Genomic DNA, 20,056 nt, shown 5'->3' with positions numbered 1-20,056 from the left:
TCCATCCTAAAGGAGATCAGTCCTGGGTGTTCATTGGAAGGACTAATGTTGAAGCTGAAACTCCAATACTTTGGACACCTCACACGAAGAGTTGACTCATTGGAAAAGACCCTGATGCTGGGAGGGATTGGGGGCAGGAGGAGAAGGGGACAACAGAGGATGAGATGACATCATTGGATGGCATCACCGACTCAATGGACATGGGTTTGGGTGGACTCCGGGAGTTGGTGATAGACAGGGAGGCCTGGCGTGCTGCGATTCATGGAGTCGTAAAGAGCTGGACATGACTGAGCGACTGAACTGAACTGAACTGAGGGGATCTGAAAAAGGTGGAAGAAAAGAGGGATATATAATGAAAATTAGTATCAGACTTAAGATAGACTCCCAATAATAAGCGATAAATAGAGCCTGTAATCCGGGAATCTCCTTCTGCTTTTACTCATCCTCCACAGATTCTGAAACAGGAGACACATTAAGACACACACACAGTCTGTACACAGTGAGACTAGCATTTCAACTCACGAAGTATTTTGTATGAGACGGGCACTCACAGATGCTCACAAGGGCTAGGAGCAGGGAAGCTCCAGGTATTATCTTAGAGCAGAAAACATTGATCTGTTTCATGCTAATTTCACCATGTCTTCTCTCCTGCCATCCCCCCATCAATTCCCCAGGCCTTCAGCAACATTTTTTTGTGGCCTTCTTCCAAAAATGTGGATCTTTACACCCACCATATCACCCTTTTTCTTTCTCATCAGCATTCATGATAAGAACACAATAAAATTTTTGTCATTCGGTGTTATTTCTCCTCTTTATTACATCTACTAGTATTGCAAAAGTGTTGTTTCCTACTTTTTTTGTTTTTTGGCTTTTGAACATTTCAGCCCTATTATGGACTCAAAATGGAGCTGACCTTGAAGTTAAAAAACACTTTCATTTTTTTGGTAGAAAAGTGCATTTCAACTACAAACAGTAAATTTGCAGTTGAACTTTAGAACATGTGCATAGATAGAGGTGGACTGATTGGCATGAACCGTCACATACAAACTGGAACAACAACAAGAATCTATTCACATGGTACTATCAAGGAGGTGAAACGAAGTCTATGGCAACAGTGTTCAAATCTGCTTTGAAATACTGGCTCTAGCTTCTCTCCCCTTCCCTTCATTAAAATTAAAAAAAAAAAAAAAGAGGGACAGGAAAGAAGGTAGGCAGGAGAGAGGACCGGAAGGAGAGAGTCATAATTTAGAACTGCAAAGATTTTCAGAAGATCTAAATAGACATTTCTCCAAAGAAGACATACAGAAAGCCAAGAGGAACATGAAGAGATGCTCAACATCACTGATTATTACAGAAACGCAAGTCAAAACTGCGAGGTATCCCCTCACACCAGTCAAAGTGGCCATTATCAAAAAGTCTACAGATAATAAATGCAGGAGAGGGTGTGGAGAAAAGGGAATCCTTCTACACTGTTGGTGTGAATGTAAATTGGTGCAGTCACTATGGAAAATAATATTGAGGTTACTTAACTACCAAAATAGAACTACCATATAATCCAGCAATCCCACTCCTGGGTATATATCAGCAAAAGATGAAGACTTTAATTTGAAAAGATATAGCGGCACTATTTACAATAGCCAAGACATGGAAACAGCCTAAGTGTCCATTGACAGATGAATGGATAAAAAAAGGTGTGGTAGATATAGATTAAAATAGAATATTACTTACCACAAAAAAGAATGAAATCATTCCATTTGTAGCAACATGAATGAACCTAGAGATTATCACACCAAGTGAAGCAGTCAGAGAAACACAAATGCTACATTATCACTTATATATGGAATCTAAAAAATAGTATAAATGGACTTATTAACAAAACAGAAACAGACTCACAGACACAGAGAACAACAAGGTTACCAAAGGTGTTGGGGGGTGGAAATTAGGAGTATGGGATTAACAGGTATGCATTACTGTATATAAAATAGGTAAACAATAAGAACCTACTGTATAGCACAGGGAGCTACATTCAATACCTTATAATAACCTATAATGGAAAAGAATTTTACAAAGAATGTATATGTATAACCTTATTATTTTGCTGTTTACCTAAAACTAACACAGTACTATAAATCACCTGAAGGTGAAAGTGAAAGTCACTCAGTTGTGTCTGATTCTTTGTGACCCCATGTGACTATACAGTCCATGGAATTCTCCAGGCCAGAATACTGCAGTGGGTAAGTTCTTTCCTTCTCCAAGGGATCTTCCCAACCCAGGGATCGAACCCAGGTCTCCTGCATTATGCTCTAATAAAAAAAATTATGGATGAAAAAAGAACTTGCACAGATTCCGATCACTGAGCTGAATTACTCTCATCTGCAATCTACCCTCAGAAGCCCTAATGACTCAAGAATACAGCATCTGTATAGTCCTCAAAATACTAGTGGGACTCAGTAATAATGTGCTCTGAAAAACTAATTAATCTACCTCTCACAGCTAGTCCTAGATTGTTTTATCAGGAGAAAGAAATGCTAAGGATAAAGAAGTTTTTATTTGACTAGAGGATGCTAACAGAGAGGTTTAAGGGCATGTCTTCATAATTAGGAAGAACAGAAGGCAGATAATGAGGGCTAAGAAACAAATTCCCTTCTGCCATTAAAAGGCCAGGGAATGCTGTGTCACAAAATACAACTATGGATTCCAGGAAATAAAGATATTCTGAATAAGGTCTTCAGTTCAGTTCAGTTCAGTTGCTCAGTCATGTGCAACTCTTTGCAACCCCATGAATCGCAGCACGCCAGGCCTCCCTGTCCATCACCAACTCCCGGAGTTTACTCAAACTCAAGTTCATCGAGTTGGTGATGCCATCCAGCCATTTCATCCTCTGTTGTCACCTTCTCCTCCTGCCCCCAGTCCCTCCCAGCATCAGGGTCTTTTCCAATGAGTCAGCTCTTCGTGTGAGGTGTCCAAAGTATTGGAGTTTCAGCTTCAACATCAGTCCTTCCAATGAACACCCAGGACTGATCTCCTTTAGGATGGAATGGTTGGACCTCCTTGCAGTCCAAGGGACTCTCAAGAGTCTTCTCCAATACCACAGTTCAAAAGCATCAATTCTTCGGCGCTCAGCTTTCTTCATAGTCCAACTCTCACTTCCATACATGACCACTGGCAAAACCATAGCCTTGACTAGATGGACCTTTGTTGGCAAAGTAATGTCTCTGCTTTTTAATATGCTGTCTAGGTTGATCATAACTTTCCTTCCAAGGAGTAGGCGTCTTTTAATTTCATGGCTGCAATCACCATCTGCAGTGATTTTGGAGCCCAAGAAAATAAAGTCTGACACTGTTTCCACTGTTTCCCCATCTATTTCCCTTGAAGTGATGGGACCGGATGCCATGATCTTAGTTTTCTGAATGTTGAGTTTTAAGCCAATTTTTTCCACTCTCCTCTTTCACTTTCATCAAGAGGCTTTTTAGTTCCTCTTCACTTTCTGCCATAAGGGTAGTGTCATCTGCATATCTGAGGTTATTGATATTTCTCCCGGCAATCTTGATTCCAGCTTGTGCTTCTTCTAGCCCAGTGTTTCTCATGCCCATGATGTACTCTGCATATAAGTTAAATAAGCAGGGTGACAATATACAGCCTTGACGTACTCCTTTTCCTATTTGGAACCAGTCTGTTGTTCCATGTCCAATTCTAACTGTTGTTTCCTGACCTGCATGTAGGTGTCTCAAGAGGCTGGTCAGGTGGTCTGCTATTCCCATCTTATTGCACTACAAATCCCCGCCTTTCACAGCACTGCCGTGATGCCTCGGTGGCGCCCATGGTGCCCACCACCTCCCTTCATCTTCGCTTATCAACAGTCTTCCTCCCTCTTCTCTCCCTCAGTTAAATGTGTTCAATAAATCCATCTTTTTGGCTCTCAGTGTGCACAGGCATTCTAAACAGATTGTGTAGTCTGACTACAGAACCTCTATGTGGGGACATGCATTGTGAGCCAATTGCCCAAAAATAATCTACCATGTTCTTTGCAAACCTTCCTGCTGAAACTCAGATTTCACCAAGTCACAGTGTTTTAGAGCATTGTTTACAGAAGGCCAGTACTCATCATTCATGCGGAATGGACCTCTCTGGAGACGCGTGCCTCTCTCATCTGTGGAGGTTAATTTCCTATGTCAGCCACTTATAACCTGGGGAAACAAAGCCCAGCCTGAGAGGCTGTGACAAAGGCAGGTTTATTTGAATGGAGGAGTAGATGATGAAAAAGAAGGGAGGGAAAATCTGTGAGCCAGCCGTCTTGTTGAAAAAACATCAACTGGACTAGCTGTGATACATCAAAATCCCGGGGCACACCATGGCAGTCTCACCCAGTATAACCCTAGCAAGGGTTCTAACTCTGAAGTCTCTCCCATCTCCACCCCCTGTTCCTTTTCCCTGGACTTCTCTTTATTTGCCACTTTCTCTCTCTCTCCAGATTTGCAACTCAAAGAAAGCAATTCTTTATATACTCATCCTTCAGGTCTCAGCCAAAATGTACTTTATCTTACAGGCATTTCCTCCTGATTTTTCCTCACTTCAAACATAATTCATAATTATGAATTTGTGAGGGGGGTTTGTTGTTGTTAACTCTGTTTTTCCCAGTTAGACTAAGTTCCATGACAGCAGGGTATGTCTGTTTTGCTTACCATTCTATTCTTAGTACCAACAGAATGCTCTGTACACGATGACTGTTAGATAAATATTTGTTGAAGGAATAAGCATACAGGGTTCAAGCTGGCAATTCCATTTTCATGGATTTCTGCGAGTGCTAGTCCCCTCTCTCTGGCTCCCCCTGTAGGAACCTTGGAAAAGAGTCTGTTCTAAATTAATAACATAGAGACAGGTTTGTTTGCTCTTTCAAATTCAGCTTCATGGAAGAGTGGTGATAGCTTACCCAACAGTATTCTATGAAAATCTGCCCCCAAAGAGATAGAGAAGAGAAACATGGAGCCAAATACAGGAAGGCGCGGGGATAATGAATCAGAAACAATTACATTGTAAGGGGTCACCACATGGCAATTCCATTTAAAAACAGATTTTTGAACCAGTTGTGAATTTGTAGCTATCAATAGGAATCTGTCCTTTATAATAAGCATGGAAAAGATTGGGGGGGGGGCAAATATAATTTGTGCCAAAGAAACTGCTGGTGCTCTTCTTATTTCATTGCTTGCATAAATAGAATTCTGGCTCTACCCACAGGTGAGTAGGTGAGATCCAGGTTATGCCACTTCTATATACAGAAAAAGTAACGGATACCTCATCCTGTAGGTACCGCAGGGAGCCTGAAAATTCACCAGAATCTCATTACTTGCCCTTCAGATTGGAACATTCCCTTTGCTATGTGGATCCTAAAGTACCTCTAGCTGTTATGCCAATACAAGCTGAAAGGCTAGTTTTTTATGTGTGCGTGACAGGTATTTTAAATATAGTGAGTCATTTAATCCCCCTACAACCCTATATGTGGATAGCATTATCCAAGGTGACAGTAAGTAGGTGATACAACCAGGATGTACTTAACGATGACTCTAAGGGCAGCGCTCGCTTCGCCAGAAGGGCTTGCCTTGCTATCTGACACGTTTGAAGTCATTAATATAACCTAGACTAGCAGTTTCGTAAAGTGTGGTCCGCAGACCCCTGCAATCATAATCACTGTTGGTCTCTGTGAAAAATTCAGTCTTGCTCAAGACCGAAGGAATCAGCAGGTGGCGAGGGTAGTAATTCTGTCGTGGGGCACCCGAGGAAGAAGATTCATATGCCTGAGGACCACACACATAGACTACGGGCACTGTCGAAAAGACACCAGTATTCCGCCCTAGCTGACTTCAGTCCTGCTTGGCAGTCTAACAAAATCAGGTCCCAGGAGGTACCCCGCAGGCCAGACCCGCACTGACCCCGGGCTTCTGAACGCGGGGCGGAGCTACCTAAGACTCCGCCCTCTCCGAACCAGCCATAGCCAGGCTGCGGCTCTCCCGAAACAACTTCATTCCGGATGCGCCCTTCCCCGGTGCGGGGCCCCGCCCCCGAAGCGCGGACCAATCAGACGGCAGGTTGCTGAAGCTCGCGGCCAATGCCTGGGGCCGTCTTTACTTCCTCTTTCCAGTTTGAAACTGTCAGGTTGCTGCTGGGGAAGCTGCCGGACTCGCTGTTGTTGCAGCGGCGACGAGGGTAGAAGACGCGGAGCGGGGAGTTGGGGTTTGCAGAGCGCCTGGGCGGTGGGTAAGCGGCGCCCCTGGCGGAGGTTCTGGAGTGGGGTTTAAATAGCCCCGGCCGGGTTTGCAGCCCCTGGGAATCGGACACGACAGGGTTGGGGGCGTCTTCGGGAAAGTAGGGCCCTTGAGCTGCTCTGCGGGACGGCGAGATCGAGGGGTTTCCCCTCCTCGGCGTCGGGGAAGAGAGGGCAGGAAGGAAAGTTGCCTGAAGTGTAATAACGGTATTGCAGCTGTAGGTTCGGGCCATTTAAGACATATGGGGTAAAATGACCGTGTGTGACCCTTTGTTGTTTTTAAGTAACATTTTGATGTGACGCGGAGGTGAGAGAACTTGTAGCCCTGTGCTTGCTCGCAGCTGCTTCTTCCTCTGCTGTAGTCCGTGGCGTGGGGAGGGCCTGGCGCACCCCCTCTCCTTGCCTGCAGGTAGGACAGGTCAAGGGCTCGGGGACGTCACTCAGCTGCCAGCTCGCACGGTAACTCACTCTTCCAGTGCCTCTTGGGGTTAATTTGAATTCCTGGACCCTGCTTCCCTTAACAGCCAGGTAATTACCAAGATCTAATTTGACTTCTTTAGCCATAGACAAGCGCTCAGAACTTTTTATGTCGTGATTTCTGAGATCTTGGTTTAGAGAATTCTGAAAATTTGATTATCTGATGTGCATCTGCTTTCCATCAAAGCAAGTTTCATTTTTCTCCTTTGTCTCAGAACTAGAAACAATAAGGAAAATGCTACTGTTGTAGGGTTTTAGATAAATTGCCAGACTTTGATGTCATCAAAGCAGGGCAGATGGGAAGATTTATAGCATATTTTCTAAAAGTACAGTGTTTGTTTTGTGTGTGCGGTATATATATTAAGAAACTCTTTTTGAGATGTGACCCCCAATCCCAACCCCCGTATTACCAGTACCCCCAATCCCAGCCCCCCTTATTACCAATCTTCAAACGCATCCTAAAGGAAGAACTAAATGGAAATAGAAAGGACAAAGTTACCACAGTGGTGGATTTGAGTCCCTTAAAGCAGCCTTCCTTCTGCAAATGCATGTGCTTATTTTATCCTCCCTAATTGGCTTAACTAAAGTCACTCATGCTGAGATTTAGTTTACTTATCTTGTGTCTACACAGTAATGCTCACTGCATACAGTTAACATTTCTTTTCCATAGTCTAGCCTCAGTCTGTGTTTCCATTCTAATGCTGCACTTCTACCTGGATCTGCCCTTTCTCCTTCAATTTCTTCATCTGGTAATTTTCAGCCTACTTGATTAAGACTTGTTTTACTTTCCGCTGAAATTGTCCAGGCAAATGCCCCAGCAACTTCTGATTGCCAAACTCAAGGGATTCTGTCAGATTCTCATCTTCCCTTGGCGTCTGTCCCTGACCACTCCCTCCTGGAGGTTCCTGTGATGCTGTTCTCAGGGTTCTACTGTTCTGACTTCCTTTTCCATCGTTTTTGGTTCCTCTTCACTTACCCTTTAAATATTAGCAGTTCTGATTTTAACTCTCCTCTTGTTACAGTGGTGGTGGTGTAATCACTAAGTCATGTCCCACTCTTGCGACCCCATGGAGCCCGACAGGCTCCTCTGTCCATGGCATTTTCCAGACAAGAATACTGGAGTGGGTTGCCATTTCCTTCTCCAGGCATCTTCCTGACCCAGGGATTGAACCCAGGTCTTCTGCATTTCAGGTGGATTCTTTACTGAGTGAACCACAAGGGAAGCCCAGCCCAGCTACAGTAGTGGTCCTTAACTTTACTAAGACTATAGTACCCTCTGGACACATATTGGAAGATGAGGAGCCTCTTCCTAGAAAAATATGCATGTGCTAAAAATACTGCACATGGTTTGGGTCTAGGGACCTCAGAATAAGAACTCACACTTCTTTTCCTAGGTGATCTTAACCTCTCCCTTTTATCAGCAGTTCCCATTATGCTGATTCCTCAAAATGAATTCCCAAACCTTTACCTCCAGTGCAGGGCTTCCACTTTGCTTAACCCCAAGAAGCACCTTTCACCTTGTAGCCATTGTGGACGGCAGTATTTGGACTTGTGCATCAAATAACTGGCATGGTCAGATACTCCATACTTGCAGCCTCACTTCAGTGCCTTAGAGTCACCTCACCCCAGGAAGTCTGATGATGAGACCATATTACCCTTCCCCCAGTCTACTTACCTTCCTGTATTCCTTGCCTTGGGGAGTATCACCACCATCCATCATTGCCAGCCAGAAATCTGGACCAGAGCAGCAGTTCTTCCCTTTAACCCCTTAACCGATTGTTGATCACAGTCTCAAATTTCCACTGCCAGAGCGCAACTTGCAGTCATACCTCTGACCCCATTTATCTCCTCCATTACTGCCAGAAGGAACACATATCTCTTGGACTACTGCAGTTGGCTCTCAATTGCTCTCTCTTTCATATCCCACCTCTCAAATCTATCCTGAAAGCTGCCAGAGTGATCTTTCTAAAAGACAAGCCTGATCATGTTATCACTTGTTTAATTAAGACTTTAATAACTTCTTTTAGAAAAAAGACGAAACTTTTTTTAACATGATGTATTGTGATCTTCCATGATCTGGCAGCTCCTCACTTTGCCTGTTTCATCCTTAGCCAAACCCTGATCTGTGCCCTTTGCTCCAGCCTCAGGAAATTCTTGCAGTTCCTGGCATATGTGTCTGCATCTCTTTGTCTTTGCTTACACTGCACTGTTGCCTCTCATATCCTGTATCTTTTATCTGTCTTTCAGGTCTCAACACCCCAATCGGCTGTTCCCGTTTCTTCACACCCTCCCCATCCTACCCCATGAAAAAGGCTACTCCAACCTTTCTACTTTGTGCCTCTGTTGTTTTAGGATCTAACAGCACTTTTTTCAAAAGTAATTACTACTATATGCATGCAGAGAAGGCACTGGTGACCCACTCTAATACTCTTGCCTGGAAAATCCCATGGACGGAGGAGCCTGGTAGGCTGCAGTCCATGGGTCACTAAGAGTTGGACACGACTGAGCGACTTTATTTTAACTTTTCCCTTTCATGCACTGGAGAAGAAAATGGCAACCCACTCCAGTGTTCTTGCCTGGAGAATCCCAGGGACGGGGGAGCCTGGTGGGCTGCCGTCTGTGGGGTCGCACAGAGTCGGACACGGCTGAAGCGACTTAGCAGCATCAGCATCAGCAGCATATGCATGTCTAGCCCTTCTTGTAGATTGCAGAGACCTTGAGGACAAGGACTTCTTCACCTTAACTTTCTCCCCAAGTCTTGCATATAACTGGTATTCAGATCATTTTGAATAGTCACTATTGCCTTTTAAGTAATGTATGTACTTGTCACTAAAAAGTACTTATATTGTGACTTATTTTTTGGTTAAGATCTTAAACAGTATTTCTTTGCATGGTATTAGAATTTGTTGTTCTGTATAATCTTGCTTTTCTTAAAAGAGTATTCCCAAAAGGTCAGTTCCACAAGAAGAGAATTTACACAAATTATTCCTTCTCTCTTGGTTCAGTGTCTCATAGGAGAAGACACAGCAGCCAGGTGCTCAAACGTTGTTGAACGGCAGTCACTCTCTCTTAGCCCACACTGTGGCTTTTTCTGAGGAGCTTCCACTTTCCTTTAGTCTTTCATGTATTTACCTCATCTCCTTGACCACATCATAGGCTCACTACTTGGGAGCTGAGTATTTTTTTCTTACCCAGTGATTTTTGTCTGTGGGTGTTCATTATGTTGAATGATTTTAACATGTTGAATGATTATTGTTTCCAGGATAGGATGTTATTAGACACAAACACACACACACTCATATTTATAAAGCATTTTATTTTAGTTTAAATATTGCAAAAAAAATAAACTAAAGTTAGCTTTTACTGTTTTATAGAATTTATACAGAATGTCATCAGACGGGGAGATATGCTTACCTCCGGTTTTGCAAAAAGACTCCGACAGAGACAGTTCTGTATCCTCAGATCTTCAGGTAGGAAGACATGTCTAAATTTACTATAACTTACTTATTTCAAGTACATGACAGTATGAGGGAAAACTGGGAATACATTTCTCGTTCATTCATGGCATTTACATTTATAAGTATAATATGTTTATAATGTGTGTAAAATTATAATAATATCAAATGTTGGGAATTATTTTACACACTTGGAAAAATACCTTGCATTGTTTTAATTAACCTTTCAGAAAATAATCATGAACTCTTCTAGCATTCTCTGTACCAAAGCTCCAAACACTACAATGAGAGGAGAAGCTGAAAATCTGAAGAAACACTTTTCTGTTGAAATTTTCTCTTTGTAGCTCTCTCTCATGAATGTTGCTTTCACTTTAATACAAATCAGTCTGCTGTGGAAACTATCCAGAGTTCTGGGGCCCTAGACGCCCCAGTGTTCCACTCTTGGTTCTGGCCCCTGTTGCCACACCACTGAGCTCCTGCTGGTGCCCAGGACCTGGGCAGTGACAGGTACCCCGGCTATGCAAGGTGCGGCTCTTATATGAAATGTTTTAAATCTCTTTCAGTTCTAAATGTTTTATCATCAAAAATATGAATTAAGATTTCTAGAGGAGATTTTGAATGAGAGAATACTGACATGGTGTATCTTGGGTTTTCTCCCTCTTAAGAGGGGCAAAGCTGGGTAGTATGTTTATGCCTAAGGAGAGTAAGTGGCTGTTGACACCGTAGTAGATGACAGAAGCTTTAGGGAAATATTTTATGAAACAAATGTGTCCCTTTAATTGATATTACAGGTTTAGGAATTGGGAAGCTGTTGGAAAAGTATCCGTGAGTTTTTACTAGGGTAAAAGTGGTCTGGAATTATGACATAGATGTTTCATCCTCGCCTTCCCTTTGAATGGTACCTCTCCCACTTTGTGCTTTCTTTTTAGGTGACAGTGCTTTACTGCATCCTTCATCTTTTCTGTATTCCACCTTCTTCAAAAGAGAACAGTTTAACTTAGGTATACCAGTGATACTGTGATTTATAATTAAAATATTTGGCCTTCATCCCATTTCTGGCACAGAGCTCCTAAAAATATTGGAATTTCCTAACTAGTGAGGAAATGAAGGTATCTTTTGTTACGGTGATGATGTGACTTTTAGACTTCAGCCAAGGATGAAGACTGGTTGCTAGGAGAAAGCCAACCACGTGATTAGCTGGTTGGAACTTTCAGTCACACACACTGCCCCACCTTGAGGGAGGGGAGAGGGCCTGGAAGTTGAATCAGTCGCCAGTGGTCATTGATTTAATCAATTGTGCCTATTTAATAAAGCCCCATAAAAACCCAAAAGGACTGGGTTTGGGGAACTTCCCGCGGGAGAACACATGGAAGTGTGGGGTGACTGGCCTGTCGGGTGAGGGCATGAAAGCGCCATGCCCCTTCCCCAAACCTTGCCCTGTATATCCCTTCCCCCTGGCTGTTCCTGGAGTCCCGCCTTTTATAATAAACTGGTGATCTAGTAAGTGTTATGTTTCTCTGAGCACTGTGAGCCCTCTAGCAAATTAGTCAAACCCATGGAGGGGGTCTTTGGAACCTCTGGTCCGTAGCTGGTTGGTCTGAGGCACAGGTGATAACCTGGACTTGTGACTGACGTCTGAAGTGTAGGGCGGGGAGGGCAGTCATGCGGACTAACCCTCCACCTGCGCAATCTGACGCCAGCTCTGCTAGAAAGGGTCGGAACTGAGACACCCAAGTGGTGTCAGAATTGCTTACAAATCACGCTTTGTAATTGTTGGGTCCAGAACCCTTATAAGACCTTATAAGATGAACACCTTGTAAGATCTCATGTCATTTTTGTCAAGAAACAAAGCTTTATGTCAAAGGAAATCTGTAGAGTAGAATTTTAAAAGATGGAGGGGAAAGAATCTTCTAGACATGCCAGAAATCATTCTGTGTTATTGGTTACCTGTGCTCAGAATGCCACCCTAACTGAGATTCTGTTTTCTCAACTTATGACCCTACTGGTCCTTGACAACAGTTGAAAGCCTGCCCATATTCCATTACTGGAAACATTAAAAAATATAAATCCTGAAAATAATGTGTAAGATAACATAAAGTGACTATATACTTTGACATATATGGTAAATATTTAACACCAGACACTTGGTACAGAAGCCCCTCGTAAGTCAGTATTCCCCTTGAGGGCGTTTCATTACTGTTCCCCACGTGTGAATTCTTCCTAGAACCATTGATGATGGATGCTGAAGGCTGGGCAGCATCCGTAGCACTCACTCTCTTACAATCTCCTCTAATCACAACTCCAAAGTATCAGCCTGTTGCCCTGACCACACTTGGCGTGCATGGGTTCAGCTGTGTTTCAGGGTCACATCAGTCCAGCAACTGAAGGGGGAGGCAGAATGACAAGTTTTGGTCGTTACTTTAGGATTCTTTTTTACCTTAAGGCAGGTTATCTCTGACAGTTAAGAAGATATTACTGAGCTCAGCTCCCTGCTCTGTGATGACCTAATGGGGTGGAATAGAGGGGTGGGGTGGGAGGGAGGCTTCCAAGTGAGGGGATGTATGTGTTCCTATGCCGATGCTGTTTCTGTACAGCATTGGAAAGCAATTGTACTCCGATTTTAGACACAGTCAGAGAGAGCAGAGTTACGGACATGGGGCTGGGGGAGGGAAGGAAGGAGAGGGTGGGTTGTATGAAGGAGTGACGTGGAAATATACGTCACCACATGTGAAATAGACAGGCAAATGGGAGTTTGCTGTATGGCTCAGGAGCTCAAATTGGAGCTCTGTAACGACCTCGAGAGGTGGGATGGGGAGGGAGGCGGGAAGGAGGTTTAAGGGGGAGGGGACATGGGTATACCTGTGTCTAATTCCTGTTGATGTTTGGCAGAAACCAGCACAATACTGTAAAGCAATTAACCTTCAATAAAAATAAGTAAATTCTTAAAAATAAAAAAAAAAATATACTCCAATTTTTTTAAAAGGTACGAAAAAGAAAGATGATATTATTTTTACCCTAAACTAAAAAATAACCGATTTGGCCTGTGTCTGCATATATGAAATGTAAATAATTGTTTAAATGACTAATTTTTCCATTTTTTTTCTCTAAAGTAAGTTAAAATATATATGTATACTGAACACTATTAATGTATACGTATTTACATCCCCTTTAACTCATACTGATTGTTGTGAGAACTTAGAAATATGTGTTTGGATCTTTCTCCCTTTTCTGAGGTCAAACTAGGGAAGCCATGAGTTAGTCATTGACTGTCCCTTCCCTTCCATTCCTGGAGCACAATTTATTCCAGAGCAGAGCTGATGTGGCTACCTCTAGTTGGTATTGCCTCCAGAGGAAGTAGGTTCTAAAAAGTTAATTGATAGCAAAATACTTGGGTGTGTTTAGTTAAATATTCTTACTCACAGAAACCCATAGGGAAATAATACGGTTGCTAATTTTCAAACACCTATACTGTATCATAATGTTCTTATTAAAGGTAGGGCTCTTTCTTTGATTTAGACAATTGCTGTTAATTCAATTTAGCACATTTCAAGGAGGTAATTTGAGGCATCACTTAGCTCTTCATCCTGATGGTGAGTCAAATAATAAGACACTTATGACTAATGAAATGATGATAATGGGATTTTCTGTATCTGAACTTTTTATGGAGAAAAATTAATATTAAATAATAGTTTAGAGCAGGACACTTCATATGCCTTTAAACCTTCCCCCAAATTTTAATGCAAAGACGTTCTCTAGGTCCATGCCATAAGACTCTTAGAGGGGCTTTAGCTAGCTGCATGCTGCAACTAAAAATCCTGCGTGCCACAACTAAGACCCAACACAGCCAAAATAAATGAATTAATTTAAAAAAAAAAAGACTCTTAGACGTCCTTAATAGGAATATATGTTGCCTCAGTGACCAGCCCCTTTTGAACAGAGACTAAGTTCCAGTACTGATAGAATTTTTTTGATTTGGCTAAATAAATATCTATCTGTGTCAGGAAATTCCTTTTTTTTTTTTTTTTTTTTAACTTTGAGGCTTATTCCTGTAAGGCCTACACTTGGTGACCTGCCATGTTTTCATCCTCTTTTCTCATGTTGCCAGCAGGTAGAACTGAACAGGTTGGCAACCGTGTTCTCTTTTTCACTTTATTATTCTTTCTCTTCCAGCATTTCTCTTACACTCTTTCCATGTTTGTATATGAAGAGACTCAGAGTGGTTATAGAACTGGGTGGGGCAGGGGGCAACAAGAGCGAAAGCTACTTTTCATCCCTAGACCTTCCCACTGTTGAGTCTTTGGGAGCAGCATCGTGGAACTAAGTTCCAAACAGGCGGCGACGTGACTGGGTCTTTTTCTCACCTGCAAGCAGTTGCCAGTTGAGAGAAGGTTCTTCTGTTATAGAGGCTGATAGGCTCCAGGAAAGTGCCCCAGGTAATCTTTGTGTCACTGTTTTAAATGGACATGCTGAAGGAATATGGGTACTAAAGCTTTATCACCAGAAGAAATTGGGTAGGTCTATTTGTTGCATTTTCTTGCTTGTTTTTAAGAAATTTCATTTTCTACAAGAGAGTAAGTAAATGACGAATGAAAAACATAAATCCCAAGTACCCATTTCTTTCTATTGTTTGGGCATACTGTTTTGGAAACTGAAGTAGAGAACATCTTTGTGACCATTCCTTTACCAGAATGTCCATTGTGACAGGGATATACTGCGTTATTTTTTGTTGGCTTTTCACAGGAAGAGTATGAAGAACTGCTTCGTTACGCTGTAGTGACTCCAAATACTGAAGCAGGTGCTTCACAGCTGTCTCATTCAAAGGGAGAAGCAGTGCCAGATGTTAAAATTCCTACTATAATTGATGATATTCTTCAAAATCCAGGTTATGTATATTTTTCGAGATGTCCCTTAATTTAATATGTTACTGAGCTTTTTAATTCTGTTGACATATGATAGCGAAAACACTTCTCTAGTGCTTCTTCTCATCAGCATTGTATATCTGTCATCTCGGGGAGAGTTTACATTTTAATATGTTTTTCTTGGCTCTTATATGACAGTTGAATTTTTATTTGAACTTCATTTGACTATTTTATGAAAAATCATAAAATTAAAGCAAATGCTGTGGCAATTATATGTCTCTTAGTGAAATGTGTTGCATCTCTTTCAATACAATGGTTTTATGCCAAGAAACATTGGAAATGAAATGCCCAAGTCCCCAAATTAGAGATAGTCTATAGATAGCCCTCAGAACCCCTTAAGTTCATAATCATGTGCTTGGACTTTATCAGCAGTATTTATCTGGGCCTGGAGGGCTGTCTGGATTGTCACCACGAAGACGGACCCACCTGGGAACTGTGTTGCTGACAGAACTGAGAACTAATACAAACCAGGATGTGTATTGATAGATGAGTGAGTGAAAGGTGGAGAAAGGAGGATGAAGCTCCTTTTACTATCTGTTCCTTATTCAGTACAAGATCCCAAACAGCTCGTTCAAAATGAGTGTTCTTTCCAGGGGCACAGACCACCCTCCTGGATTGGCCCTGATAACGGGCAGTTATTAGCAGCAAGTAAACCCCAAAGACCGTCCTCCGAGCGTGCAGCGCAACCAGCCCAGCCTCAGGCTCTTAGGCACCTCGGGGGCCACAACCCTGGGTCTGTCGTTCTCTCCCTCCGTAGACGTGGAGTTTCATTGCTTCTAGCCTACAGCACTGGATCAACAAACAGATCCAGAACCTCAAAACACGTGTATTTCTTCTAACACTGAAACGTACTAGCACTAAGCAGTTTCTGCCCAAATTTTGTTGATCTTCAAAAGATAAGACCTTTGGATTTATTCATTCACTATGAGTGATCTTGACATGTTTTAATTACATGCACTTTCTACTGAGCAAACCCAAACCCAAACACTCTCCTACAGCAATCACTTGGGGCTTTCCAGGCCGCTCGGTGGTAAAAGAATTCGCCTGCCCTTGCAGGAGACATGGGTGCAATCCCTGGGTCGGGAAATCCCCTAGAGGAGGGAATGACAACCCACTCCCATATTCTTGCTTGAAAAATCCCATGGACAGAGGAGCCTGGCCAGCTGCAGTCCATGGGGTTGCAAAGAGTCGGACATGACTTGAGTCCACATGCACACATGCAGGCAGTCTTTAGGACCTAAGGATGCTGGTCTTTTTCTTTTCTAGCATGTACAGTATAGTCAAGGCTGTGGTTTTTCCAGTAGTCATGATGGATGTAAGAGCTGGACCATAAAGAAAGCTGAACGCCAAAGAACTGATGCTTTTAAACTGTGGTGTTGGGAAAGACTCTTGAGAGTCCCTTGGACTTCCAAGGAGACCAAACCAGTCAATCCTAAAAGAAATCAACCCTGAATATTCATTAGAAGGACTGATGCTGAAACTGAAGCTCCAGTACTTTGGCCACCTGATGTGAAGAGCTGACTAATTAGAAAAGACCCTGATGCTGACAAAGATTGAAGGCAGGAGGAAAGGGGATGATAGAGGATGAGATGATTGGATGGCATCACTGACTCAATGAACATGAGTTTGAGCAAGCTCTGGGAGATGGTGAAGGACAGGGAAGCTGGTGTGCTGCAGTCCATGAGGTCGCAAAGAGTTGGACAGGACTGAGTGACTGAACAACAACAATGATAGTATTTGCTTATGCTCTGCCCTTTCCAAAAATGTTTGAGATCGACATGCCTAACATTCAGTGAATTTAGACATTCTTATCCATACATAGACTTAGAGTGAACTTCGTAAATTTATCACCCCATTCTCTTTACTTGTGGTATTGCCATTGCTTGGTGTAAAGAAGGTTGTGTTGAAGCTGGCGAAGTATCTAAGCCTCTCACAAAGCCATCCTTGTGAGGTTCTTTTCCAGTTTCCTTTTTGCCATGTATTGACTAAAGGTTTCTGAGGTAGAAGTAAAGAAGTCCCCATTTGGAGGGAACCAGTGTCACTTAAGTTTTAGTAGAGCTAGTGAAAAGCAGCAGGCCCTAGAAATGTCCAGTGTTGTAGGACATGACATTTATACTATATCAGTATGAACTGAATGCCACTAGTAAACTGAAGTCTTTTTCATCCATATTTGTTGGGTGAATTAAACTTATTAATGATGCAGTAAGACATTTTCAAGTCTCACAGTTTTTCCTTCCTTCTTATTCTTTGTCTTAGTGTTCCTGTCCCTAGCCTACTGTATTTTCCTTGTTCTAAAATCTTACTTGTGCACAGCTACCTTCTTCAATTAGGTATGTGTGATTAGGTATTTTATATAAGACTGATTTAATTAAAAGAAAAACCTGTTTCTTTTCATCAGGAAATAGCCCTGCAGTGAGAAAAACAAGGATGGAAGTTGGAAAAGGATGTGATTTAAATACTTCAGTTCATTCAAAGACAGATGGTATGACTTTTCCTTAGCTTGTTTTTGTTAATGTACAACATTTTGTGCTTTTGTGAATATTATCCAGGTAGTAAGGGGAATAATTTCAGCATATTACTTACTGCAAGGATTTTTAAATGCTAGTGTGGGTAATTTGTTAAGCAGTACTTTTGAAAATAATTGTATAAGATGCTCAGTACCCTTAAGACAGATTTAATGCATTATAATGTGTGGCAGTTTTTCTTAAAACTGCTGGATTAGAGCACAGATTAGATTACTCCAACTTTTCTTTTTTTCTAGGGTCATCACCAGCATCCCCAAGGAAGCCGCCTCACCCAGTCATGGATTTTTTCAGTTCAAATCTTTTAGTTGACTCTTCCTCACCAGGGTCTAATTCCAGTCCTATCGATGCCCATGAAATAATTGTGACTGATTTTGTTGTTTCTGATGAAAACCTTCAAAAGATGGAAAATGTGCTTGATCTCTGGAGTTCAGGTCTTAAGGTATTACAGTTGTTTAATATGTAATGTAGCAGTTTTCCTCGAGTCCACTGTTTATTCTTCATTTCTTTGAATTAAAAAGTTAAAAACAAAACAAACTGTAGTTGCCAAAGATCAGCCCAGTGTTGTAAATCTGGGCTTCTCAGTCGTTACTGCCCGTATGAATCACCTGGGGGTTCTGATAAACTGCAACTTCTTAGTCAGTCCTGGTCCAAGATGGAGCACTGCTAACAAGCTCCCAGGTGACGGTTCAGAAGCCCTACTTGGAATAGCACAGTTTTGGATAGTTGCTGGAACAGGTCTGCATACTCCACTGAACTTCTCCACTATTTTGAATGGCTGAGCCCGTGTGTGACTGCGAGAGACACTTGCTGAACCTTTCCCACATCATGCCTGTGACTAGCGGAATTGTTTTATATGAAGCATAAGATCCAATCTTAGCAACATGTGTTCATTTTATAGCCACTTATAGCAACCACAGGGTATAACTGATAAATTGATAAGAATTTTTTTTTTTTTTTTTGGTGATGTTAGTGATCCCTAAGTGAATCAAAGTATTCCAGAAATGGCCGTTTTTCTGCAGCTTAAAATATAGTGGAGAAGACGACAGTTTTTCTGAAACATAGTTTGAGAAAACTAAACTGAGTGTTCACATACACGGAGGAATTATGGTCATCAGAGTTTTGTGGCATCTATATTTTCTCCAGTATTTGAAACCTTAAATTCTAGAAGTAATCTTTTAGTATAATTTTTCTCCATGGAACAGGTTTCATGCTTCTAACCGTGATGTAAGTCCACTGAGTAGTACACCGCCAACCATTTAAAGACTGTCATATGTTCAGTTAACCCTACTGTTAGCCCTGCTGTTTTTTTGATAACGTGATTATTTGGTTTTTTTGCTTATGCCCGTCAGTAGGGTAAAAATCAGTCTTAGCAATTCATTGTAAGGTGCCCATTGTGATCAATGATTTGGAGGAAGAAAGCATCAACTCTGATGGTTTCTACTGTTCATCTCTGTCTAAATACCATCCCAGTCCAGTGGCTTGATCTCAGGCATGGTCCTGCATTTCCTTTTTCTCTTATCCACCTTAATACAGATATTTAAGTCCTTGACTTTATCTGTCCTATTTAGTAATGAATGAGACCTAAAAAATTTTAATGACACTTTTCTAGCATGTACAGTATAGTCAAGGCTGTGGTTTTTCCACAGTTCAGTTCAGTTCAGTTGCTCAGTCGTGTCCGACTCTTTGCAACCACATGGACCACAGCACGCCAGGCCTCCCTGTCCATCACCAACTCCCGGAGTTTACCCAAAGTCATGTCCATTGAGCCAGTGATGCCATTCAAGATTTCATAAATGTAACTTAAAATGGGAGAAAAAAGTATGTACTTAGTATGGTGTGTGAACTCAGAAGAGCTGTGGCTTGCTGAACATAGAAACGTTTTCATTGGTGGATGTTTGTTTTAATAGCTCTTATGTTGAATACTTGTTTTGAGTTTTTAAATTTTTGTCTTAATTTTGGTGTCATTTTATGAAGCAGCATTAAGGAGCAAACTACTTAATTGTCAGCATATTTATTTTTCAGACAAACATCATATCTGAACTAAGTAAATGGAGACTGAATTTTATTGACTGGCACCGAATGGAAATGAAAAAAGAGAGAGAGAAACATGCAGCAGATTTAAAACAACTGTGCAGCCAGATCAACAGCTTGAAGGAGCTGCAGAAAACCTATGAAGTCTCCATTGGGAGAAAAGATGAGGTCTTCTTTTTCATACTGCTTTTTAAGTGAGAGTCAGTAAATGTCTTGTTAGGTAATAAATGCCAGGAACTGAGTGTTTAGATCATACCAGATACAAAGGGAAGCTCACTTCCGAAACTAGTAGGAAAGTAGATGCATAGAAATAAGCTTTATTCTTCACATTAACTGTGCTAGGACCATGTCATTTTCTCTTGGTCACCACGTTCAGTGTGCTGTAAGAGT

At 41.9% G+C, this 20,056-nt stretch overlaps 1 protein-coding gene across 7 annotated transcripts in view; it reads left to right on the top strand.

Moving 5' to 3' along the window:
- Window positions 1–6,121: 6,121 nt before the first annotated feature.
- Window positions 6,122–20,056, top strand: part of POC5 (POC5 centriolar protein) — a 29,969-nt gene continuing 16,034 nt past the window's right edge. Inside the window, exons 1-6 of one of the 7 annotated variants that reach the window (XM_070468560.1) lie at window positions 6,122–6,248; window positions 10,111–10,206; window positions 14,932–15,073; window positions 17,509–17,592; window positions 17,872–18,074; window positions 19,658–19,834. In XM_070468560.1, the coding sequence (XP_070324661.1) occupies window positions 10,123–10,206; window positions 14,932–15,073; window positions 17,509–17,592; window positions 17,872–18,074; window positions 19,658–19,834 (690 nt within the window). In that variant the 5' untranslated portion in view covers window positions 6,122–6,248; window positions 10,111–10,122. Of the gene's footprint in view, window positions 6,253–6,686; window positions 6,788–10,110; window positions 10,207–10,258; window positions 10,717–14,222; window positions 14,625–14,931; window positions 15,074–17,508; window positions 17,593–17,871; window positions 18,075–19,657; window positions 19,835–20,056 lie in introns of those variants that run through there. The other 6 variants (XM_070468559.1, XM_070468561.1, XM_070468562.1 and 3 more) reach the window with 6 other exon arrangements.

Source organism: Odocoileus virginianus, chromosome 6 (assembly GCF_023699985.2).
Source record: "Odocoileus virginianus isolate 20LAN1187 ecotype Illinois chromosome 6, Ovbor_1.2, whole genome shotgun sequence".
NCBI lineage: Eukaryota > Metazoa > Chordata > Mammalia > Artiodactyla > Cervidae > Odocoileus > Odocoileus virginianus.
This window is presented reverse-complemented; position numbering and strand designations above follow the sequence as displayed.